This window comes from Gouania willdenowi, chromosome 22 (assembly GCF_900634775.1).
Source record: "Gouania willdenowi chromosome 22, fGouWil2.1, whole genome shotgun sequence".
In the NCBI taxonomy this organism is placed as follows: Eukaryota; Metazoa; Chordata; class Actinopteri; order Blenniiformes; family Gobiesocidae; genus Gouania; species Gouania willdenowi.
The window spans coordinates 14,244,414-14,270,456 of record NC_041065.1 but is presented as its reverse complement, the minus strand read 5'-3'; the positions used below and the strand labels follow the sequence as shown (position 1 = coordinate 14,270,456).

Here is a 26,043-nt window from a genome sequence, read left to right as displayed (position 1 = left end):
GGCTCTGGGGCCTAATGTGGCCCTTTGACTCTTTTGCAATGGCTCCCTATAGCTTTAAAAAAACTATTGAAAGAAAGTTATTTTTTAGAGAAGCTATTAATGATGAATGACAAATAAAATCATGATAAAGAATGTGTTAACCTAAAATAAATCACGTTGTGCACCTTCCTACTTCACCTCCTGCAACATCTACAGACCATCAAATTTCCTGCACCTGTGGCTAAAATTAAGTTTTAAATCCCTGGTAAGAAACTAAACCAATAAAACACTATTCTGGGAGAAAATAGAGATTTTAAATTGTGTGGGAACAGATTCATTTAACCACCAATGTGCTGGTTAAATATACATGCTTTATGTGTGGCAAGAAATGATCAATTAGCATGTATTGATCACATGATCATGTGTTATCAAATTCAAGTTACTTTTTGTAGCCTTTCAAATACATTAACTAAAAAAACTTCTTTAAATAATATTGAGTTCATGCAAACTGAGATGTGTAAAAATTTCAAGATACTGTTTTATTTCTTGATGTCAATTTATTTTATTTTATTTCAATCTGTTTTTAAGTTTCCATTTACATGATCAATATAAATCAAATTCAAACATTATTCTATATAATTTTAACTGAATAGAATTTAATACACTGTATTGTCGTCATTGAGAAGGTATTTTTTTGGCTCCAGGAGGACTTTAATCCAGGTGAGATGAGGTTAAATGCTTCCTTGTAGAGTAAAGGTTGCAGACCCCTGACCAGGAGAAGATGGCTAGGAGACCCCACTATCACAGCTGGACCCTCTGAATTTAATTCCATGGGGTGAAACAATGCAGATGCTAAGTTAGTTATGCTACTGTTAAGTTAATTCAAGTTGTAGAAAAACTTAATATTGTCACTAAAACATTTTACAAATTAAAGATTAAGATTAAAGATTAAATCGGGGCTTTTGCCTTTAATTGGCCATGTAATGTTATTACATACTGTACATGGAATTTGTCCTCTGCTTTTAACCCATCCCTGAGTCATGGTCAATCTTTACTTCAAACAAAACTAGTCAAGTCAACTATTCATCAGCATGCATGACTATGCTATACACCCCCCCCCCCCAATTTATAATTTCAGTGTATGTGATAATTGTGTTGTACTGTCAACAACAACAACAAAATGGACAGTGTTTAGAGCGCAGATGTGTGGTTTCATTAATATAGTGGTTTATGGACATCATAATGTTCAAATGGGACGGTGACAAAAAAACAAGTATCATCCATCAAAATCCCAGTTAGCACTTGGCTCAGAGAGATCAAGTAAGCACTTAATGAGTGGCTGAACATGGCGACAGGCTGACTAACAGATGATCAGGTCTGACCTATTTCATCCTCATTTTTCCAGGCTGAGGGATTGATTTTAGACAAACACAAACACACACAGCTCATAAAAGCTGCTGTGAACCATCACGCCGCTTTGTTTGTTTGTGTTTGTGAGCAGCAGCAGTGGTGCAGTTAATGTTGAAAATTGATTTAAAAAAAAGGTTTGCAGACACATTAAACTTTTATTCCGTGAATACAAACTTGGTAAACTTTTAGAAAATGGTAAAGGGTGTTCAGAACGTTGATCATGTTTGTTACACTGTGAAACAAACACAGGGAGTAGTGCACAAAGTGACCACATTAGCAACTTATTTTATTTATTTATTAATTTTTCTCTCTCTCTTCTTATCTTTATACTGCATTTTATTCAAACTAGATTTACATTTGAGAAAATGAAAGAATAGAATGCAGTTGTTTAAGATTGTGTGTTGTGTTTTGATTTGAAAAAGAATAATAATGTAAAAAAAAAAAAATATATATATATATATATAAATATATATATCTACATAATTTCATTCAGTAATTATTTTAATAAACTACAAAACATTTCAGGCGACACAAACCTAAGATTGAAAAACCCTGTAATAATTGATCAAGTTTAGATTCAGATTATAAATCAATAAAAACCTACTCCTTAATAAATAACCAAGCAATGGTTGCTTTATTGCGTTATTTGTTGTTTTTTGGGGGTTTTTGCTTAACTTTAGATTTTTAATTTCTCCTGTTTTCTGCTCCATTTAAAAGTTTTGCTGTCTCAATGTTTATTTATTATGTCTTGACTTTATTTTATTTGAATTTATTTCTCTTTAGTTAAAGTTTAAATGTTATATAGGGGAGCCCTCTTCTTCAAGCCCCTTGAGGTTTTTTTTGGGGGGGTATACTGATTTCTGTTCATGTCTGTCCACTGTTGATATGATTATGTTTTGTTGTATTTTAAACTGTGCCAAATTAAAAAAAAAATAACTAGCAGTCTGAGCCCAATCAAATCAAACGTAACCCAGTGCATGTAACAGTTGAACTATTTCGAGTTTACACACAGATATACTGTAACTAATCTAATTTAATGTTTTAATGCTTTGAAATAAAGAATCATTGGGGTCATTAAACGCTGCTCGTGTCCATTCCTTTAGGTTCACCTTGTCTTGCCGTGTATTCATTGTCTTCAATCAGCCTGGCCAGACCAAAGTCAGCAATCTTACACACCAGACTGTCTCCGACCAGGATGTTAGCAGAGCGCAGGTCTCTGTGGATGTAGTTCATCCTCTCAATGTACGCCATGCCGGCAGCCACCTGGGAAATAACAGCATTATATTCCTTTGTTTACTGATTACAGGCTGTATAAACTGTTTATAAAAAGTCATGTATCTCAAATAAAAACACAGCCACTGAGTCATTACTTCTCCTTTAGAGAACGTCTCGGGTGTGCTGACAAAGTTAATGTGCACTGGTGTTAGGGGGGCAAACAGTCCGTCGGCTTCAGTAAACAACTACAGCGAGTTTATGCAAGTCATTTAGAAACCCTTTGTACGCTCAGAGTTTCATTAGACAACATCATATTTAAAACTGACTGAACACAGAATCATGATATTTAGGAGTCGCATTGGGTGGAAATGAATCAAGTGTTGGGTATATTTAGAGGGAATCTGTGTCTAGTTTTGTTTCCCTGCAGCGTACCTGAGCTGCCATGTCCACCAGGTTGGGCAGTTTGAGGGCCCGCCCTTCTCCATCCTTCAGGAAATCCAGCAAACTTCCTGAGAAAGGTTTAAAAAAAAAATCATACATAATTGGTGGTGTGAATCAATTTGAAAAACGTATTGCAAATCTGACCATAATTTATGACAATTAATGGAATTTTCAAGTCATTGTACAGAAATTGTTTATTATTATTAGTATTAAATTTATTAAAAGGTGAAACATGCAATAATTGTATTGTTTTCACACAAAAAAAAACACTGAAAATTGTAGCGTGAACCATGCAGACTTCAAAGGTGTGGGCTTTGTTAAAGGTCAGTCAATTTTAATATATATATTTTACAATGAACACCTGAAAATGTACACAAAAAGTTACCATGATAATATTCAAAAGGCCTAATGATAAATTAAGGTGTGCAGCAGGGTTGGGGTCAATTGTAATTGTAAGCATAATTACAATTGTAATTTTACAAATCTGGTATTGTATCATAACTGGATCGCTAAAAACTACAATTTAATCAATCAAACCTGTAGAACCATGTTACAGTCTGATGGCTTACACATACGTAGTTAATAATTATTAAAATATGTTTCATATCAACCTGTCAGTTCTCATTTGACCATTTAATAGAAAACATACATCTAGGAGTATACCGACAGAAAAAAGGCTCAAGTCGCCCACACCAAAAATATTAATATTTTCATGTATTACTAACAAATGTAATGAAAGATCATATTTTTAGTGTATTTTACAGCTGATTTAAGACAAGGGTCAAAACAGAACGCCAACACATGAGGAAGGTTACGTTTTATGTTCTTATTTTTTTTTATTTATGGTCTTATTTATTAAAAGCTCTGTAATTGGGATTAATTGTAATTGACTTTCAGGGAAAACATAATTTTATTTTTAAACATTTTAAAAATGTTGGTCACCGTAAACATAATTGAACTTGGATAATTGATGATGTAATTGTAACTGAAAATGTAATAGATCCCAACCTTGGTGTACAGTATTGTCTCCTATTAGGCTTCTGATCTAATAATAATAATAATAATAATAATAATAATGTAATGATCCCATCATATTTCTACTCTGATTTCAGGCAAACCTGGCTTTTAAGCCTATGTACAGGTTCATCTTAAATAATCCAGCTCGTATACTAAAAAGTGATGATGTAATCCTGAGCACTCTGCTATGATGGAGGCTGGACATACTGCACTGTGCATTAAAGATGCATAACGTAGGTGAACACTGAATGTGTGCAATAACGCACGGCTGCCCTCTCCCTCTTTACGCTACCTTTGCTCATGTACTCAGTGACGATGTAGATGGGTTCCTCTGACACCACAGCGTAGAGCTGCACCAGCTTATCGTGCCGGAGCTTCTTCATGATCTGAGCCTCCTCCAGGAAGGACTCGGGGGACATGGTGCCCGGCTTCAACGTCTTCACTGCCACTTTAGTGGTGCCATTCCAGGTGCCTGACATTAAAACAAAGAGCCAGTTGTCATTGCGCTAGCTTCTCGTGGTATAGAAGGGGTAACAATTACTGGGAGGCAAACCAGTAACAGCATCAGTTCTATTAGTGGTAAAAAACTACAAGACATTTTTTAATATTGTAATAGCTAGCTGGATTTAAAGTTAAAACTATATTTCATTGTTAAACGCTTAAGGCAGAAGTTGTGTGTGCAGCACTTAAATGTGTGTCTTTAAGGAGAGCCATTTGTTGTCCTAATGAGTAATGTTAGAGCCCGATATGTAAGAACGACCCGAAATTTAACAAGACCCGAAATGTTCTAAAAAAAACTAAAATATAATTAAACCAAAAATGTTACAAGTGGTCAATAATCTAACAAGATACTGAGCCCAAAACATCAAAACTGGTCTTTTCATATACCAGTACACACACACACACACACACACACACACGCACACGCACACACACACACACACTACATTATTAAAGCAATAAGCCATTTAATCCTTAAATCATTGACTCGCTATGATGTCATAAAATGATTACACTATTTAGGGAAATCATATTTTTCATGCCCTATAATAAAATAACGACGGCAAAACTTGTTCAACATCTTCTTACATTATTGACCACTTGTAACATTCGGGTTTTATTACATTTCGGGCTCAGCACATTTTTTCACATTATTGACCAGATATTACATTTCAGGTTTTATCACATTGTTCTTTTTATAATAATTCGGGTCTCGTTACATATCAGGTTCTAACACATAAGGAGTTGCAGCATCCATCAACAGTAACTCCAGTAATAAAGTGTATTAATAGTTACACAATGTAAATGTTTAAATAGAGACAGAACAGTCATTATAAACTGCAGGGATCGTGAACATCCAGCTGTTTTTAAATAATACACACCCATCCAGACTTCACCAAACTGGCCGTTGCCGAGGCGTTTGATGAGCTGCAGAGACTCCCGAGGGATTTCCCACACGTCTTTGGTTTTGACGGACAGGTCGGTCAGTCGGGGCATGCCTTTGTGGCACGGCACGATCAGTCGGCAGCAAAGCCCTGCAGCCCGAGCTGGACACAACACGTCAACAAACGTTTGAGAACACATCCAAATGAAGGCCTGCGCTCTTTGAAAACAGCCACAGCTGAAATAAGTCTGACTCAGATTATCTTGCTGACATGTTTTCATCATCTAAAGCACGGATGATGAGGTGGATCCTCACCAGAATAGTGCTGGACGAGCTGCTGCAGAGTCTCAAACTGAGCTCTGGTGGTGATGTAATAACCACCGTTGTCCAGTTTGCGAATCTTATAATGTTTGACGTGATCGCCCTTGATGTCATCCCAGTCCTGGATGGAGAGAGAGTAGGCACCTGAAAATGAAAGAAAAATCGAACTCATCAAATCATCTTCTGAAAACATAAACATTCACCAGCACACAATAAAACAACAGCTAATATGAACCCGCGCTCGTTTAGCGCAGACTTTTAAAAATGGCCGATCGGATCCGTACGTCTCCATGGAGACAGTGGTAGAATCAACAGTGATGGTGACAGAATGTGAGAATTTTTTTTTTTTTCTTTTGGTCAGTTGTTCCTTGTCCCATTATCAACATTTCCTGACATTTTCATCAAAATCTGTTTGTCTGTTTGTGTACAAAAGAACTTGAAAAATTACAACAAACAGACAAACAAACAAACAAACAAACAAACAAACAGACAATCAGACTGACCAACGTACGTCCGAAAATCGTTTTCGTAAGTAATAAAGCAGGATGAGGGAATTTACTACAAATAAAAGAAGTTTAAAGAGAATTTTTCGGTAATCTGCATCATCAATAACTTCATTAACTACACGTAAACTCACATTTACCCATAAATCTGTATTTGCAAAGATTAAATGCATCCATCATCATTATCATCATCATCTGTGTGTTTGCTACCTTTGGTTGTTTCACTCTCACGGATGAGGAAAGTGCCCCTGGCGTTGCCGTTGGAGAGCAGTTGCCTCTCAGCGTCCTTTCGACCCAATTTACCAAAATACCAACTGCAGAGAAAACAACAGTCATTTCAAAGACGAGCGTGAATTAGTTTGATATGTTTGAAGGACTCGCTGTCCACAGTGTGCGTGACTCAACTCCACACTGAATAATAGAGGATGAGAAGAGTTTTATAATATTCATAAGGAAAGAGTTTCTCTTTGGTGTCGTCCATGTTACACTCGCTGTTCAAATAAACATTAACATAAATAGTAGTTTAATGCATAACTTCATGCATTAGATTGGTCTGATTCATTAAAAAAAAAAACAACTCACACCACAACCACAAAAGTTTGCTTAGAACACTTTGAAAAATAGAAAAGACGCTGCTCCTCAATTTCCTATGATAAAGATCATCTCAGGAACAGTAAATGTCATTATTCCAGTTCCAGCAGAAAACTACAGTACGGGTTTACGATACACACATTGTAGCTTAGAGTCGACACCGATATCAGTTCGATGATACAGATACTATCAGCATGAATCATACATACTTTTATTACGTATTTTGTAGTGTGAAATGTTAGATAAGGCTTGATCAATTGGTATTACTGAAATAGAGAACAATAGTCAACAGTATGTTTGAGAAAAACAAACCTATTTATTATTAACCAGAGGGTTGCATACATTTTAACCTTAAACAATATTCTAAACAACTGAATAAAGTAAAATAAGAAACTAGAAGTCTAAAAAATAACAAAACAATAACAAAAAAAATATATATTTTTAAAGTGCAAAAAAACCACTAGTTTAACCTATATAATAATTCTCTACAATCGAATAGAATAAATAAAAAAAATTGATTGGAAGACCCTAAAAAAACAACATCAAGACCAATAAAAACCAATTGCTTAATTAAAGTTTTCTGCTAAATTATGTGTTATTGATTTTATTTGCGGTTTGTTTTATCATTGCTTTTATCTGTTGATTTTTTTCTGTCCTGGTTACTGTAGCACTTTGAGATTGATAAATGTTAAAATGATAAATTGAATTTTTTTTTATTATTATAAAACTTTTAAAGTGCAAAACAACAATCATTTCAGTTACTTAGTTCTGTCAGCTGCTGGTTAGAGGTGCCGGAGCGGAGTCTGGAATGGACTGCTTGTATCAGCGTGTTTATATTAGACGTTTTAAATGCAGGCTGATATGATATAATTCCATTTTTTTCTTTGCTGATATTTGACTAATTTCCAATACCAAGCATTGAGTTCAGGCTGTGGGGGAATAAGAGCTTTGTTCTTACTCTTCTGCTTGGATGGAGTCCACTGGAGCTACGTAGTTACTGGGAATGTATCCAGTTCCACCTGTAGTGAGAGAGCGAGCCTCCCACCAGTCGCCCTCGCTGTGAAGAAGAGCAGAGGTGGAAGCAAACAGAGATAAATCAACATTTACATGTACGTGCAAACATTGTTGATGTGCGACACTAATGTTCACTGTTTTTCTAACAAAATCAAGATTATACATTTGAACATTTACCGAAAAATACAAAGTCTTTTTTTTTATCTGTTTGTTTAAAATGCAAAAATGCCTAAAAGTGTAAGAAAAGTATTTCTGAATATCAGTCGTTACAGTACTAGTACTCTGCCCCCCTTGAGCACCACAGTTCAGACTATAAGTTGTAGGATACAAAAAGCTCAACAAAACATCCCATGTTAAACTCAAGGCGTGGGGACCAAATATGGCCCTTTAGAGCATCAAATATGGCCCTCTGGAGAAAGTAAAAATGATAGAAATCAATCAAAGTCCACAATATTTGCAAAGCTCAGTTTTCCACTTCTTACATTACATGACAGCAGTCCTTTTAGACCTCAAATTGTTGAAACAACTCTAAAATCTGACAAATTTCTCTCAAATTATTCCACAAAATTTCCCCAAATTCCCAAAATCAGGGATATTGAAATGAAGATCCTGCAGGGACGAACATACTCGCATACTTTGAAGTGAAAACCAGGGCACATTAATGTTGAATTTTCTCTTTTTCTCACAGAAAAATAAAAAAATCTGTGGCTCCGTATTTTGCCCTTGAACTAAAATGATTTTGACGCCCCTGCTATAAGAGAACAACGTTAGAATCCCTCTACTGGTTAATTGTGCAGTTCCAGTGCAGTTTACTGTTTAAACTACAGGATTAAAGCAGACCCTCAAACAATCAATAGAACAATAACAAGGAACGTTTTCAACAATGTGAAGAATCTATTCGTCCTCTGTCTGAGAAAGCATAACCAGGTCATACAATCCATAGGAAATGAAACAAGGCCGCCACCCTTACATGCTCTCATTCAGATGTTTTTACACTTACGTGCTGTTAAGGATCTGGAACCTCTCCCCCTTTCTGAAGCTGAGGTCATCCTCGGTCCGGGCTTCGTAGTCATAAAGAGCCACAAACAGTGTGACCCCTGCAGGAGGACAAAGCATCGCTTCATTAGTGTTGGGGAACAAAGGAGGAGATGGACGTGGTTGTTTTTGACTTTTGTTATTTAATTTACTGTTTGGTCTGAATAGCTCACACTGTCCTCAGCCAAAGTTATACAGTACTATTGTTTGTCTGAGACTGAGATTTCAAAATAAAAGATCCCAAGTCAAAATGATGGACAAATCCTTTTCTTATGCTATCAAACCTACTTAAAACTATACACATGATTGTATTTTCTCACTTCATAGCTCTATCAGGCAATTCAGTCTGAAATTTTGGTGCATTTTACTGTTAATGCATTTGAAAGCTAAATTAGGTATTAAAAGATTAACCTTTGGGGACCAAACATGTACCTTCTGCTTATTCACTGTTCTAAATTCTCAATGTCTCATTCAATTTAAAGCGTAATTGTACGAACTTTTGACAGGACTTTTATTTTATTGTCATCTTCATAATTCCATTGTATTGCAAGATGTATTGCACATGTATATAAAATGTACCGACCCTCTCATTGACTCCCATTATACCCACATATTTTAGATATACTGTTATCCTGACATATAAAAGCGGTTTTTCCAAAAATACCTAATAAACCTAAGCCTTTATACTTTCAAAATACAGGGAAAACAGGTTTTCCTGTTGACCATCAGCAGAGCTTTATTACATAGAGTTTCAATGGAGGAGAGTTATTCTTACCCTGCAAAAGCTGAAAATCATACAAATGGTCTTGATGTGTTGGGATACACATAAAGGAGTAGCGTATATGTGGTTGAGAATATATTTTGTGTGTACGTGTGTAAAAGTCGAATAACAAAAGTCAAAATGAACTTTGTTCATGTTATTTCTTGACCAAGAGAGCGAGCCTCCTCTTTCTTATAACTAAAACGTTGTTGTCCAATACATACCTAAGAAATCTAAGCCTCTACCTTCAATACAGGGAAAACAAGTTTTAGGTGGGTAATATGAAGGGTACTGTAACTTTTTTTAGAAGTGCCCTGAGGGTTAAACGGTGAATTTAATTCATAGTGGAAGAAAATATAAGAAAACCAAAAAAAAAACTCTGCATTCTCCTATCTGTGAAGTAAAGAATTACATCAGGTTCACACAAAGGAAGGCAAATGACAACTTTACACGTAAGAAATGGCTGCAAAAGTTATGATCACATTCCTGTGAACATTTTTGGAGTCGAAAAACACTTAAAAAAGGAAAGAAAATGCATGAAAACTGGTTGACAAGGGCAAAATTTTAAAAGAAGGCAGGTTACGCCCTCTTGATCGCTGCAGGTCTAGTGACATTTTCCTGCTGCTTCTAATTAAAGTTGCCTGAGAAAAGGAAATGGGCACAAGGTGGACAAAAAGTATGGAAACTATTTCAAAAGACCAGCTCAGTTTTGATTCAAGAGACGAGAAACTGCAGCTGAAATCGTTCAAGTAGTTAATGATGACTCAGAACGCACTTTCAAACTGAAAACAAGAAGCAGCGCTAGGCTGAAGGTCCTGTTGTCATGACTGATCCGTGTAGTAAATGGCCTTTGGCTCTGTGAATCTACAAATGAAAACCAAAAAGCAGAAGATATACTGTCATGTGACCTCAAACCCATCAGTTAATGCTATGCTCTCTGAACCTCGTGTCAAAACAACGACTCAGAGCCTGATGCGCTCCAGTTCATCTGAGGTTTCTTCCCCACTTTTTTTCTCAGTTGATCTTCACTCAAACTCGTCTTTATTCAAGTCCTCATTTCCATTTTCTCAGACACGAATGCTCCTTTACTCTTCTCTCCTGGAGTCATCTCTTATTCATACAAGCTGCTGGTGCTGACTCCGCAGAGTCGCATTTTTTTTGTGCTGGGTCGTACCTTCAGAGATACAGTCTCAAAACAGCCGACATCAAAAGGCAAAAGACAGCAGTAATCTATGCAGCACACGCTGTCTTTGTGTTAAAAATCATGGGAGAGAGTCCGTAAAAGCCGCTCCTCCACAGCGCGAGCGCGGATCAGCGCCGTGTCGAGCCTCTGCTCGTCAGATGTGGCTCAGAGAACAGCAGCAACAAATGAGGTCAGTGTGTGCGTACCAGAAACGCACAGAATGAGGACTTTGGGAACACGCTCATTTGTCAAAGTGACACAATATTAATGCGCCAGACCTTGAAAAAACAACAAGTGTGCCAGTCGGATGGTAAAAAAAAAAATCACATTTTTGCTTTTCTCAGAGGGTAGAAAACTGAAACCAGTTCAAAACTCAGGCAACTGGTGCTCCAGGAGCCACCAGTTGACCTTGGCAAAATTTTGAATCCCCCCACCAAAATAATACTAATAATTAAAAAAAAAAAAAAATCACTCAAAAATTGGAATTCAAGAAAATAAAAGATATTTGAAATCAAACGTAATGCACGGTGACTTCAAAAACACTCAAAATGACAGCAAAATGAGCAAAAAGTCAACAAAAACACACAATATTCCAAACATACAGAAAATGACAATTAAGACACAAAATGATATCAACAAAACAACAAAAATGACAGAGAATTACTACAAAAACGCGTAAATTGACAACAATCGACAACAAAATCGACAACAAAAAATCAGAAAATGACACAAAAATACACAAAATGATAAAAGGACTCAAATAAAAGAAAATAATGAAAAAGAAAATCTCACAAACCCACACAAAACGACAACAAAGGCAAACCCTTTGTTCTTTCCTGTGTTAATGCCCAGATTGGTCGTTATTCTATATGCTGACAAATGTTGATAATGTGGCTCTAAATCGGATAATCACAAAATCGTGGCCCAGCTGTGTTAATAGTTGCCAATCTCTCAATTCAAAAGAGTTAAAGGAGTCTTAATATTCTATATTAGCCAAGACTAGGGTAAAAACAGCTGTTTCATGTTACAGGAAGTTGCTTTGTGACCTCACTGACCAGCAGGGGGCACTTAACCACTGGAGGTCCACATACCACACTTTAAGAAAACAGTACAGCAGTGACACGCATTCCATCTAACTTCAGACAAAAGAAGAAAACCATTTTCATTTTATTTTATCATAGACTATTTCTTCACTTATAACCAAATGAAAAACAGCTTTGTCAAAAAAAAAAAAAAAAGTCAGCGTTTAGATTTTCACACGAGAAAAAGGGAAAGACACGAAACAGTTTGTAAGTTATTAAATGGGAACACAGAGCTGAGGAACTTCTTGCACCATTTTATTTATTTTTTTTTCTAGCAAATCTGTCAAGTGTGGAACCAGAAAACTAGTCTAACCTGTGCCTCCTCGGGACCGCAGCGTTCCAGACTGCGAGGACGTGTGCACCCCTCCGAACACAGTCACTCCCTGCGACGCGGCGCCATGGAAGTTGTTGTAGTTGGGAATGGTGGTGACCCCGAAGCTGGGGTAGTGCTGCGGCGTGGGGTCGGACCCATAGCGATACCCAGAGTTGTGTGAAAGGCTGGTTTCCCGGTCATCAGTGAGTTTTGTTGCTTCTTTATCCTTACATTGGACACAGCCCATTCTCTACTCTCTGTGGGAGGAGAGAGAATTAAACATGGTTAGTACAGACGTCAAAGTTATAACTCTAAACCTGCCTCCGTTGGGGAGATTGGGATTTAGTGCTTCATTATTTTCAGGTTCCTCTGAGAATCAGAGACATTCTACTGAAAAAAAAAAAAAAAATCTTCCAATTAGTTGAAATTAAACATGATATTACAACTCCGTTATTAATCAAACCATAAGGAACATAAAGGGAGTGTGTTGTTGGAATCACTGTATTTATGTAGCAAATTTAATGAGAAACACTTCAGAGAGAGAAAACCCCCCCAGAACGTATTAAGACGTGGAGTCGTGGACTTTTTATGGTTTACTTTCCAGCATGAGTGTGAGCACACGTGTGAGAAGAATTTACACCAAGCTACTGCATTTACAAGCATGCACGCACTTCACTTTCACTTGTGTTTTAGGGAGACGTTGATCGCTAGTCCTTCATTTCTTATAATGATCAACTGTGTGTGAAGATGTTCAGAGGTCACAGTCCTGTATCACATGTAGATACACTCACAACAGAAGATAGACATTCCTTTGTTACACAGCGTTGTATTGTCAGACTCAGACAAATCTGTCACACTGTAGTAAACGCTTCCTTGCTACTATTCTGAGTCTCACGAGGGGGTCTGCACGAGAACGTGGCCTAGCTGCGGCGAAACTAAACCAGTTTATGTAATGAAGTGTCAATTAAAAGGGAGCGAAACCATCTTGCAGACCCAGTTAGACTAATGAACATTTTGGATCACCGTGCCCCCCTTTTTAAGCCCTGGAAACTCATGAAAACCAGTTCAACGTGGCGTTGCAGAGGCCGCCGACGGATGCAGTGTCTTTCATCAACCCCGGCAGCCAACTGACTTCAGAGATGGATAATTGGAAACACACTTGTTTATGGCGACAGAAAATGAAGAGAGGTGGAGCTGAGGGCAAAGGCCTGGTCCAGCAAACTGGAGACGAAGGACACTCTTGATCTTTGAGTGAGACACACATTTAAAAATATTGCCTAATTTCCATCAGATGTAACACACGCAGAAAGCAAGAGTGTATTTGAAAACAATTATGTATGCGCTTTAAAGTGTCCTCAAATAACATTTGTGGAGCGTTATGAAGGGCCAGAACGGAACGGTTTGAGTAAATCTACAAAGTACTGTATGAGAGCAAACTTCTTCAGGCCTGTTTTACATTTATTGGCCAGGAAACCAAAAATGCCTGCACGAGAAAAAAACAAACAGATGTGTCACTTGCTGCACATTGCTGCAAGCCCGGCAACATTGAGCAGCCAAGTTAAACAGTATACGCTGCTGGTGAGGGGAAAAGTCGTGTGTGTCGGATCGTTTGAAGTGTTTACCACAAATGGAAAGAGTCACCCGATGCGAGAAAGGAAAAGACACAAAAGTGTGTCCAACTCTAGAGGTGATTGGAAATACAAAGACAGCAAAACAGCCCAAATACTATTTATACTGTTCTAATTAAAAAGCCTAAATATGTTTTCAAGTCCTTTAAGACGCCATCATTAAAAAAATTAAAAATGCTATACATTCAGAGTCACCATATTCAACTTCCTGCTACTGCTGATACGAGACCTGGATCAGCATCTAGTCTGATAACCGATGTCACCAAGCTAAAGGTGGCATATTCTGTCTATTGAATGCTTTTTTAAAAAAGGTCGTTAATGGTGTCTGGTACCATGGTAACAGTGCGGAAGAAGTTACGAGACTAAGGTTGACATACTGTCAAATATACAGTGACTCCATGTTCCTGAGTGTCTGAGAGCCCTGTGATTATTATTACATCATCTCATGACCTTGGATGTGAAAAGCTATAGTGATCATTACACATCATAATTGATTTTTTCCTTCCATGATAATTACAGTTTCCGTGGTCAGCCTGTGTCAGTGCACTGATGGGTGTGTTATCTGTGATGTCTGAACCTCAAAACATCATAAAGCCAAGAAAGATTCAGTAAATAGCGATGTCCCAATACAACTTTTTCACTTCCAAAATGATACCAATATTGCAGCCTTGAGAACTGGTTGATACTGATATCGATCCAATACGATATCATAGGGCTGGGCGATTTTGCCTAAAAAAAAAATCTCTGATTTTTTAAAGACAAATTCGAGTTTCGATTATTATTTTTTACGCACTTAAAAATGACTGTAGACATCAGATATGTTGTCAAAAGTGCAACTTTATTGCTGTGATTGTCCTCAAGAGTTAAAATGCATAGAACAATCCCAAAATAAAAAGTAAATGATTCTGTCATTTAACAATTTCAAGCTTTAACACAGGTTTAAGCAAAAGTGCAACAGCGCCTTCACAGTAGCTTCAATTTTCTGATTAAAAAATCAGATAACTATATAGAACATATAACATTACAATTAAAAAACAATAATAAACTCTTGCCTTAGCATCTCAGCATAGTGCGAATAATTTTTTTTACGTGCCTGTGGCACATAGGGATGTCCCGATACAACTTTTTCATTTCCGATATGATACCGATATTGCAGTCTTGCGTATCAGCCGATACCAATATTAATCCAATATCAGCGTGAAATATACATTTATTTATTTTTAAATGATTGATTTTTTGCCCATCCCTACAATAACAGCAGGAATCATACATACTTTTTTATTACTTATTTTGTTGTGTGGAATGATAGAAAAGGCTTGATCATGTGATGTTACTCAAACAGAAAACAATAGTCAGCAACAGTAGGGATGAGAAAAACTGTAACCAATTGGTTAATGATAAATGGATCATACATTTTAACCTTCAACATAATATTGTGGCGGGGTTCGTCACAAATATCTACAGTATTCTACAATTGAATAAATATAATATAATATATATCTGAGATTTTAGATGCAGTACAATAAAATCCGATATTTGTTTTCTGGCAGATATCGGACCAATATCCGATATCAATATCGGATCGGGACACCCCTATCAGTTAATGCAGAGAATAATGCTGAAAAATCTCAACACCTTTAAAGCAGGAACAAAAAAATGTGACCTGAGAGGAATAAATCAAGTCAAGCTTGTTATCTGATGGATTGCAGTGATTGAAATAGCCGTGCTTCCACTCCTGAAGGAATCCCAGTAAATGAGGGGAGAGCTCATGTCACCATGATGCCTGCAGGGATTATAAAAACCTCATTGCACTTCAAGTAAAAAGGCCTGGAACTACTTTAGCTTTAGCATATCTGCTCATTCTGCTGCACGGAGATGGGCCATTTCTATTGCTTTTACAGTTTAATAATGTGACCACAAAATCTTCTTCTGAAACTCTGCTGAACATGCGATGTGACTCATGGCTGTGGGTGTCAAAAAAAACAGAAAAAGTACCAAGTCATTTTTCAGAACAAGGTCTGCATGAGGAGCGAGTTGGTTTGTCTTTCGTTTCTACTGCAGTTTGGTACAAGTGAAAACAAACAAACACATGAGCACTTTTATTGGCTTGTAAGAAGTAAATCTGCCAGTGAAACTAAACTGTAGGCCTTTAGTAAAGTACCATCTAGTGATGCACCGAAATGAAAATTTGAGGCCGAAGCTGAATAAAATGAAAACGCTTGGCTGAATACCAAATATCATTAAGCTTTTCACTATTTTTATTAAATAGTGCATAAATAGCCTAGAATACATTTTTAAACATGTTTTTTTAAAGAAAGTAAATGTTTATTGAATATTCTGACATTTTTTAGATATTCCAGTAGCCTTTGCTTTTCAAAAAAAGCACAACAAAGTTTTTCATTCATATTAGGACTTCAAATAAAACAAAACATGCATTCTAAAAAAAAAACTAAAGTGCATTAAAGGGGAGGTATAATAAATGAAATAAAAAAAATCACTTTATAATAGTTTTGATACAGTGATATACATTCCTTTAGCCTCATTCAGAGCGAGGCGAGTTGGACTTTGCCCACATTGGCAGGTGACGTCACCCAACACGCCTCCTAGAATGTGAGCTCCTCCCTCTCCAACTATCTAACAGCTAAAACAAACACTGCGGTTTAATATAGAATATATATTATACTTTATTGCCATATAAGTAAATGCAAACTGCACTACTGGACGCCCAAACTGCACTACTTTTTCTGCTGCCGATCGTGTTGGGAGTCACTGCTTGGAGCCACGGACCCATTGCTCACACACATCAGCTGTTAGCACTCCGTGCTAATGCTACACCAGCTAGGCAGCGACACCAGACATCGCTTGTGAACTGAGGAGGAAACGATGGGGATGTTTACGGATTTGTGGCTCACAGCGCTAACAACGGGCTCGGTGACGGATGACGGAGAGCGGTAAGCGGAAAGGAGAGAGTCTGGTTGTGTTTGTGTGCGGAAAGGAGAGAGTCTGGTTGTGTTTGTGTGCGGAAAGGAGAGAGTCTGGTTGTATTTGTGTGCGGAAAGAAGGAGCTGCTGCAGCAACTCGCACACACTTTTCTGACTCAAAATCACTGCACGTTGTTTGATTGCGTCATACGCTACTATTCGGCCTTGCTTTTAACTCACTAAACCGAAGGCGGCTTTTTTTTGCAATATTCGGCCACCAAATATTCGGTGCATCCCTAGTACCATCAGAAGAAAGTCTTTGTGAAGTTACTTTATGATGTTAAACTTAATGTTTTATTAAATGTCCAGAATTCCTTTTCAGGATACCCATTTTTGCAGCACGTTACACTTTTTCTGTTCCGTTCTATCATCTTTCCCCATGTACTGGCTATTAAACTTCCTGAAATCATACCAAACCTGCTAAATAGGGTTAATAGTGTCAACTACTGTTATCAATTTTACATGCTTTCGTTAGCCAAAATCACCCTCCTGTTTTGCACGAAACCCAGCATAGCCGTGTGATTGTAGATGCTTCTGCCGTGACGTGCCACCAGGTAAAATGACCACCAGTTGAACTAATACACCATTAGTTAAACCTGTCTGTGTATCAGTGCCATTTCAGAATGTAAGGCAGTAGGGGTGTGTATTGCCTGGCATCTAGATATACGATTCGTATCCCGATACATAGGTAGCGATACGATACGATATATCCCGATATTAAAGTATAAGGCATTTATTGCAATTTTTTTTAAATATATGACTTAAGAAACAACTAATCTGTAAATGTGTACACCTTCATGAGAACATTATGTGTGAAATACATTTTATTGGCATATTTTACACTCAAAACATTGGCTTTAACATGCCATATGCCAACAACTTAAAATAAAAAAATAACATACAATCTGCCTGTGGCTTTTAAACCAACTTTGACTTTGGTCCAACATAACTGAGGTATATGCCCAGAACAACAAATAAATGCAGAAAGTTAGTACTTTCTTTTTAGATTTTTTTGAAAAAACACAAGCTGGTCAACATGCCCAGGTTTCAGTACACTTCTTTGTGCAGTTACAATGTCTCCTGCAGTGGAAAATACTTTCCTGGTTAAACAAAGGTAAAAAAAATAAAAAAATAAAATACATTATATAATATTATTTTTGTTTTCAAAGTCAACGGACACGTGTTTTATTTGATTATTGAAATATGTCAGGGTTATGGTTATAATCTCAATACGGAGGTAAACACAGTTTACACCTGTTTTAAATAAAGAGAAATAAAAGATTTTTCCATTTTGGAAAGCTAATTTAATTTTTTCCGTCTGTTTTCCACGATCATGGAAAACCGGAGGCCTCATTGATATCATCAGTTGCATCTACACAGTAACACTGAACCATACAGTGTTTCTCTCGGTTTTTTCCTGACCACCATAGGTTCTATATCACTGCACCTCATTGGGTTAGATTTATCGGACAGATCCGACGGTAGCAAAGGGCAAATGTTAATTGCTCACCGTCATATTGTGAGGTTTCACAAGTCGTCATCATTATGCTTCCAGATCTGAGAGGGAACAACTCTGATATTCAATTACACGCATGAGTCAACACTATGTGTCATATTAAGATGTCAAGGGAGATCACAGTTTAGTGATTTTAGGTGAGTTTTGTTTCTCTCCCTGTATTTCAGCGAGGCACTCAGACAAATGTTACTCCACTCAGCTTCTGACCTCAGGCACAACCTAAACCCCCCCCCCCCCACCCCCCCCCACACACACGTAAAAACAAACGATGGCATTGCAGCCTGCCAGGCTTCTTTTTTCTCGTGGTGCAGGCTGGGTATCGTGTGACCGTCTCAGTCTCAGCCAGAACACTCATTAGGCTATTTTCAGAAGCAAAAGTGCAGCTTGTTTTAAAGAAAAGCTCGACTGTGTGATGAAGAAGATCTCATGGAGGAGAGTCCAATGTTAAAGCTGCTGGAGACGATCATCTTTTTAATCAGATCAAGACTAAGTGTAGGTCAATAAATCCAAGATCATTTGCTCCAGAAAAAAAAAAAAAAAAGATGTCAAAGGTTAAAATTGCAGCTGTAAACTGAAAAGTTCTGCGGATTGCATTGTGGGATGTGGAGTCCCATAGGCGGATACATAAGTGATTTTACTTCATTCTTACGTCGATTTCCTATAGGGCTGGGCAAAAAAATCAATTTAATCCATTTATCAAATTTTGTCGATAAAATTTGAGTTAAAAAAAACAAAACAAAACAGTTTTTTCTGACTTTTTTGCGTTCCGTCCTTGTGGGTTACCGTAACACGATGTCAGCCAGCCCCCGCTTTGTTTACATGTGTTTACCCTTAGAGTAGGCTATATGTGTGCCACAGGCATGTTTAATGTTTTATGCACAGGATGCTGAGATGCTAAGTGAAGAGTTTATTATTTTTTTAATTGTAATGTTATGTTATAAAACATGTAATTATCTGATTTCTTAATCAGATAATAATTAATCTACTGTAAAGTTGCTGTTGCTTAAACCTGGGTTAAAGCTTGAAATTGTTGAATGACAGAGCCTCATTTACCTTTTATTTCGGGATTGTTCTATGCATTTTAACTCTTGACACTTATGACAATATATCTGATATATGCAGTCATTTTGAAGTGCATTGAAACAAAAAATAAATAAATAAAAAATCGAATCGAAACTCGAATTTTTCTTTTTAGGCAAAATCGCCCTAATTTCTTGTGTTTTCCCCCAAAAAAGTCACTACCCAACACATTTCTGGGACTTAGAGGGACAGATCTAAATCAGGCCAAAATTAACTGTCTCACCGAGTGAGGTCATCTCAGATGGAATACTCGGTACAAATGAGAAACAAAAATGTTGCAAGTAAATCACTGTCATTCTTGTCTGACAAAGAAACACAAGAAATCATGTTTTAAATTAAGTAATAATAATAATAATAATAATAATAAAAGAAAAAGCAGAAAGTTACTTTTGCTGAAAAAAAAATGGAATATGAGACACTTCAAATTCACTTAATAAGCCTTCCCTAATATGATGCAACTCCTGGCGTACTAATCATCCCAAAATCAGGGGGTTTGATCACGTCTGTTCACAATTAAGCAATAATTTAATGGGAAAATATGATGAAAACGTATGATAATTCTGCCAAAATAGGTACTCCGTGTCAAATTGCCATTCTTGTTTCAGAGAGTTAAATCTGTGATTCTCGTGCTAATGTCTGAAGGAGAAATGGTAGCAGTTACCAATAGTTGGTGGCACATCAGTAACATGTAGTTCCTGGTAAAATGGTTATTAAGTAGGTGTAAAGATAGACCGAGACATCGACCGGCCGTTGTTATCGGACGATTTTTGCGTTTTTTAAGTGTATCGGCTAGAGGTCGACCGATATGGGATTTTCAAAGGCCGATGCAGATATTAATTTATTTATTTATTTTTTTAATTCAGCCGATGGCCAATACTTTTTTTTTTTTTTTTTTTTTTTAAAAGCACATTGATTATGAAACAGTTATATGATATAAATGTATATATTACAAATTAAATCAAATACACCAATAGAACTCTTAACATTTATTGAACTGTACAGTAAACATACCCATACAAAACCAATATCTTTATCCTATTAAGGATATAATAGGATAAGGATATTTGATCAGGCACTATTATATTATTATATCCATATCCTATTATATCGGCTTTTTATTTGTAAGCCTATTGGCTTCTACCTCTCCCATGCACATGCTATTATTATTATTACTTTTTTTGTTGTATATTCATAAACCCGAATGGATGTTTTTTATGTTATTTTTTCCTTTAATGGCTACTCTAAAGTGCTAAATAAAAAATAAAAATCAGCCGATGGCTGATATTGAAAAAAGTCCATATTGGTCGACCTCTAATATCGGCATTGGCCGATGCAGGCTGCTGCGTTCCCCAATCCGCTTTATTTACAGAGCAGAAATTGAGACTCGTACCATTTGTTATCATCATTGTGTAATTTTTATGATGTAAATTAAGGGAGCAATAGTAGTATCGGCTCCAAACATCGGCTGAAGAAAATCGTCAGTCCGTATCGGTCATTGGCTAACGTTGATAGAAAAAATAAATAAATAAATCGGTATCGGCCCTAAAAAAATCCATATCGGTCTATCCCTAAGTGGGTGTACTCATCATTTTAAAATAATGTAAACTATTTTACAATGTTACATCGATAAATGGGCGTCAGTATTTGTAGTACAGGGCTATGAGCACAAATATGTGTTTGGTGTGTGCAGCATAGTTTATAATCCAGTACACAGACAGGTGAGTGGCCCCCGAAACATGTCAGATATGAAGAGATCTGTGTTCAACAACTTTGCCCAGTCTTCATGAATGACTGGAGTCCGTTTACACTAAGATCATTGACATGGCACAAAACAAGGCCAGTCAACCCACACTCCTCCCACTGACATCCCACTCACAGTGACCTTGTTTATCACCTAAATCTCACATTCTGTTCATTCAAACAGCAACAAAAAGAAGACGCTTTTCACTGGAGCCCCAATATGAACTAGTAGATGAAACCCACTGCTATGTTTGCAGGACACAGTCTCCTACTTGTGTCTGCCATTCTCTGAATAGTTACAACATTTGCTTGAGTCGGACAACCGAGTTCATTCAGTGAATCAACAAGAAGACAATAGAAACATTTCACTGTGCAACAGGATTATGTGCACAATGACAATCTGTGTTAAAGCTCTCCAAGCATTCTTCGTGCACTGAATGAGCAGGGCTTGTTGTAAAACTCACAGCTGAGCTTCATACAGTATGTACGTGACGTGTGGGTTTAATCCTAAACATGTTTGCAGGACCACGGCGTTCACACGCGAGTATGTAGCGTCACGTTACATGACTGCAACCATTGTTAAATAAATGCACATGAATACACGAAAAGAGTCTCAAGACAGTAAACAACTGGTTTTTTTTTTCCTCCCCAAAGAAGAGATTATTCATCTTCTTTTTCCAGCCTGAAAAATCTGAATTCCAGGTTTGAGATGATATACTTTCCTAATCTTGTGCCAACGGACTGCAATGGTGTGTGTGAAAATCCAGTAGGAAAAAAAAAATAATACTGTGGTCAATCTCTCGCAATGGAAGCTGGAAAGCTGGTGGTTGACCTATATCACATTGGATTTGATGGAAACTGAAAACCAAGGGATGAACCACAAATTGCACATTGTCATGTCTGGAGAAGACGGAACTGAAACTTTGAGGAAATGTTAAAAGTCGTCACTGAGCAGAAACAAAATAAGAAAGAGGACAAGACTGTAGTGACAGTTTGGTCAGACGTGACATGTGTAAGGATTTACACCATTATAGCATTAACTAATTGTAAAATAAGGGGGTTAGAGCTGGGTAAGGGATTCAGATTTCCCCAAATAGATTTGATTCAATTCACAAGGATCCGATTTCATTCACTATTGTATTCCATTTGATTTTCAGTAAAGATTGAGCCCACAGCCCTGCCATTACACATGGTAGAAAAGACATAATAAATGATCGATTTAAAACTTTTATGAATCAATATGGGCCCAATCGATGGAAAATAGGGATGTAACGATTTACTCAACTCCCGATACGATTCTCTTATGATTTATTTTACAAAATGGGACTGTAGATAAATGATGACTGAAAATTATTCCTTTATTTTTTTGGGGAAACAAATTAGAAGATACTGTACTATTTTCCTTTTATTTTTCATTGTCAAAAGAATCCCTTGATAAACTATTCAAAACAATGCAATTTAACTAAAAATAAATCTTGAATGAAATAAATAAAAGAATAATTCAAATTTAGAAGCCTATTAATTTAAATTCTGGTTCTATAGTAAACAATGCAAAACTGCATAATAGTTCTTTTTCTTTTTAAAAGTGCAACTGAAAATGTATTTTGTGCCTTAACAATTTGACTTTAAATAAAAACCAGTCATTGCACTGTATTTACGTCATATATTTGTTTGGACCAGCAGAGGGCGCTTTTAACCCAGTTGTCGGTTGGCATGCAGATATTCATGCAGTGAAGAAGAGATGCTATGCACTAGGAGACAGAGCTAATAGAAAAACGTGACTTTTACAGATATTCACGTAATATTACAGATATTCTTTCGGTGCTAAAGGGGTAATGAATCATTTATGAACATGTTTAAGAGTAGTAGGTGATTCCGCCCGCCGCCTACACTTCTGGACAAGAGAAGGATAAATATAAAGCGCCCTCTGCTGTTTAAAAAAGTACTGCGATTCAATTTTCAGAGTATCGATATGAACCGTGATACCTATGAATCGATTTTTAACTCCCTTCCCTACATCCCTAATAGAAATTCGATTTAAATCTTTTTTCTTAAACTCATCCCTAGAGGGAGTTGAATATTAGTTTCTTTATAATCAGTGGTTTTGCTGTGCTTAGAAATCATTGTATGATGTGCATCAAAAGGTTACAGTAAACATGAATAGTGTCACATGGGCTATTCTACATGGACCATAAGGGAATAACATTTGACAGAGACAGTTTGGGGCCAATGCCCAAACAGATATTTGGGGCTTTAAAAAGCTGATAAATCAGCCAATATACTGTATGAGGTAAAAACATAGATATGCACAGATTAGATACTGTACATGAACACAAACTCTTAAAATACACAAAATATGATTCAAGACAAAGAAGCAAAAAGCTACTGAGCTAAAATAAGGGACTTTAATTAGTAACACTGTCAACATTGAGACTGTAAAGCCACTGATAAATAAGAAAAAAACAAACTTGTGCAAACTGTATTTCCAGAACATAATGTAAAAAATGAAGTTGCTCAAATCGCTGACAGTAAACATGGGAAAATCAAAAAAAGGCATGATGTAACTGTAAATAATGAACTGGTGCACTTCTCCCAGTGTTGTCATTTTTCTAATCATTACTGCTGATACAAAGGTGGCAAGATTATAATGCTTAAAGCCACAGCCACACTAATACATAACTTTTAAGAGTGGGACAATATATCATGCAACCAGATATTACGATATTAAATTATCACAAGATATATATATATATATATTCAGTGGTATATAGTAAATAGTCAGTTTTTGTTTTGGAGTTTTCTTCATATCGGAAAAATAGGTCCTATTTTGTTGTTTATTCAATTTTTATTATATTCACTTGAGTTACATCTAGATAAATATTAGGGGTGTATCGATCCGATATTGATGTCGGATGTCTGTCCGATATCAGCCAGAAAACAAATATAAGATTTTATGCATCTATATTTATTCAATTGTAGAATACTGTAGATATTGTGTTGAAGATTAAAATGTATGTAACCAATTGGTTCATAATAAATGGGTCAGTTTTTCTCATACCCACTGTTGTTGACTATTGTTTTCTGTTTGAGTGACATCACTTGATCAAGCCTTTTCTAACATTCCACACTCCAAAATAAGTAATAAAAGTATGTATGATTTGTGCTGATATCGTATTGATATTTGTATCGGTCAATATGCAAGGCTGCAATATCGGCATCGTATCGGAAGTGAAAAAGTTGTATCAGGACATCCCTAATAAATGTGCAAGTACAAGTTAGTCAAATATACTGCATGTTTTTGGTCTTAGGGTTATGGTTGGCCTGGTGTCGTAAATCGTCCCATCCCTAATAACTCACTGTTAGGCTATTGATTGATGTCAAATAAGTGGTAATAGCTACAATCGTCCCACAACAATCAATCGGTCGGCCTTTTCTTCCTTTACATGTTTTTCTGTGTGTATCTGGACCTGTGCACTGACCCAAAGTACGTACAGGTACTTCTTAACCCGTACCTGAAGTGTGTAGAGGCAGGACGGAGGATGGATGAATACTTAAAATAGTGCAACTTCTGTCACCAACTCAACTATATGTTGTCGTCTTGCTCAACCGAAACAATTATTTGATCGTTATCAGGAAAACACACTCAATGATGATGATGTTGCTTGTGTGTGAGCATGTCTGATACACAGAAGTGATGTTCTTGTGCGTGAAGGGCCTGAGGGTTGTATGCATGTGCTCCCTTCTCAGTGACTCCATGTCACCCAGAGCCATTGTGCAGTGAGCCGTGCAGCTGCTCCAGGAAACACTAGGCTGCCAATATGTCCAACTTATCTGCTCACATGGAAAGCAGCAGAGGTTAGAAACAACACACCCAGCATACAAGATGGATGGATGGATGGATGAATGGATGAGCTCATCAGATAAAGCATCCTGTCCCTGATTGGATATGCAACAGCACAATTAGCCCAAAGCATATGTTAACGTTAAGGGTAAATCAGTGAGGAGCTGTCAGCAGGCTACTGTGGCCTGTGTTGTGCGTGTGCGTGTGCGTGTGGCCTCAGCGGTCAGCCCTGCTCTGCAGCGCATCCATCCTCTGCTGCAACACCGGAGCCCCCTCTGTAGAATCACAGCATTGCAAAACATCACGCGGACAAACAGCCGCCGTCAGCCCGGGGTCTCTCTCCTCTGCGGCCCCAGGGGCCAAACTAATCTGTTGATTAGATGAACGGGTCTCCCACAAACGGCTTTGATTCAATGTGTTTAATTGATCACCTTCCTCCATCTCTCTGGAGGTGGATTCATCTCGCAGTTCACGGCGCAAAAACAGGCGACAAGGCGGGTGCAGCGATTGAAATTCAACGCAGGAGGAAAGAAAAAGGGGCTCTTACCGCAGAAAAATCAGACTAATCCATCGGAGTTTCCAAAGGGGGCTTCGTGGAGAAAGTGCACCGGTGTGTGTGTGTGTGTGTGTTCTCCAACTCAGGTTTTATGTGTGCGCAGGGAGGCAGACGAGCACCGGGAGACCCGTCCGTCCCTGCCGATTCAGGAGCTCCTGTCGCCGATGCTGTGTGTACGGATGACGACGACGGTGATTTGCAACAAGCCCACATTAAAAACAACAATGGGTTCCGTTTTGACCTTTCAAAATAAAACTCTCGTAGCAGTAAAACGATAGATAGATAGATAGATAGATAGATAGATAGATAGATAGATAGATAGATAGATAGATAGATAGATAGATAGATAGATATATCCCCCCCCCCCCTCAGTTGATCAATAATCAGTATATTGATCAGCTTCGACCATTTATTTTGCACATTCCCATTCAGCAGTTGATGGATTATTTTATG

At 37.3% G+C, this 26,043-nt stretch overlaps 1 protein-coding gene across 1 annotated transcript in view; it reads right to left on the bottom strand.

The window, feature by feature from the left end:
• The window catches only part of fyna (FYN proto-oncogene, Src family tyrosine kinase a), a 31,615-nt gene extending 5,847 nt beyond the window's left edge, over positions 1-25,768 (bottom strand). The window contains exons 1-10 of the mRNA XM_028437558.1: positions 25,582-25,768; positions 12,249-12,505; positions 8,876-8,972; positions 7,820-7,918; positions 6,481-6,584; positions 5,762-5,911; positions 5,445-5,609; positions 4,355-4,534; positions 3,037-3,113; positions 2,499-2,652 (exon numbers count right to left, since the gene is read on the bottom strand). Of these exons, the coding sequence (XP_028293359.1) occupies positions 2,499-2,652; positions 3,037-3,113; positions 4,355-4,534; positions 5,445-5,609; positions 5,762-5,911; positions 6,481-6,584; positions 7,820-7,918; positions 8,876-8,972; positions 12,249-12,495 (1,273 nt within the window). The 5' untranslated portion in view covers positions 12,496-12,505; positions 25,582-25,768. The remainder of the gene's footprint in view (positions 1-2,498; positions 2,653-3,036; positions 3,114-4,354; positions 4,535-5,444; positions 5,610-5,761; positions 5,912-6,480; positions 6,585-7,819; positions 7,919-8,875; positions 8,973-12,248; positions 12,506-25,581) is intronic.
• Between the last annotated feature and the right edge of the window lie 275 nt (positions 25,769-26,043).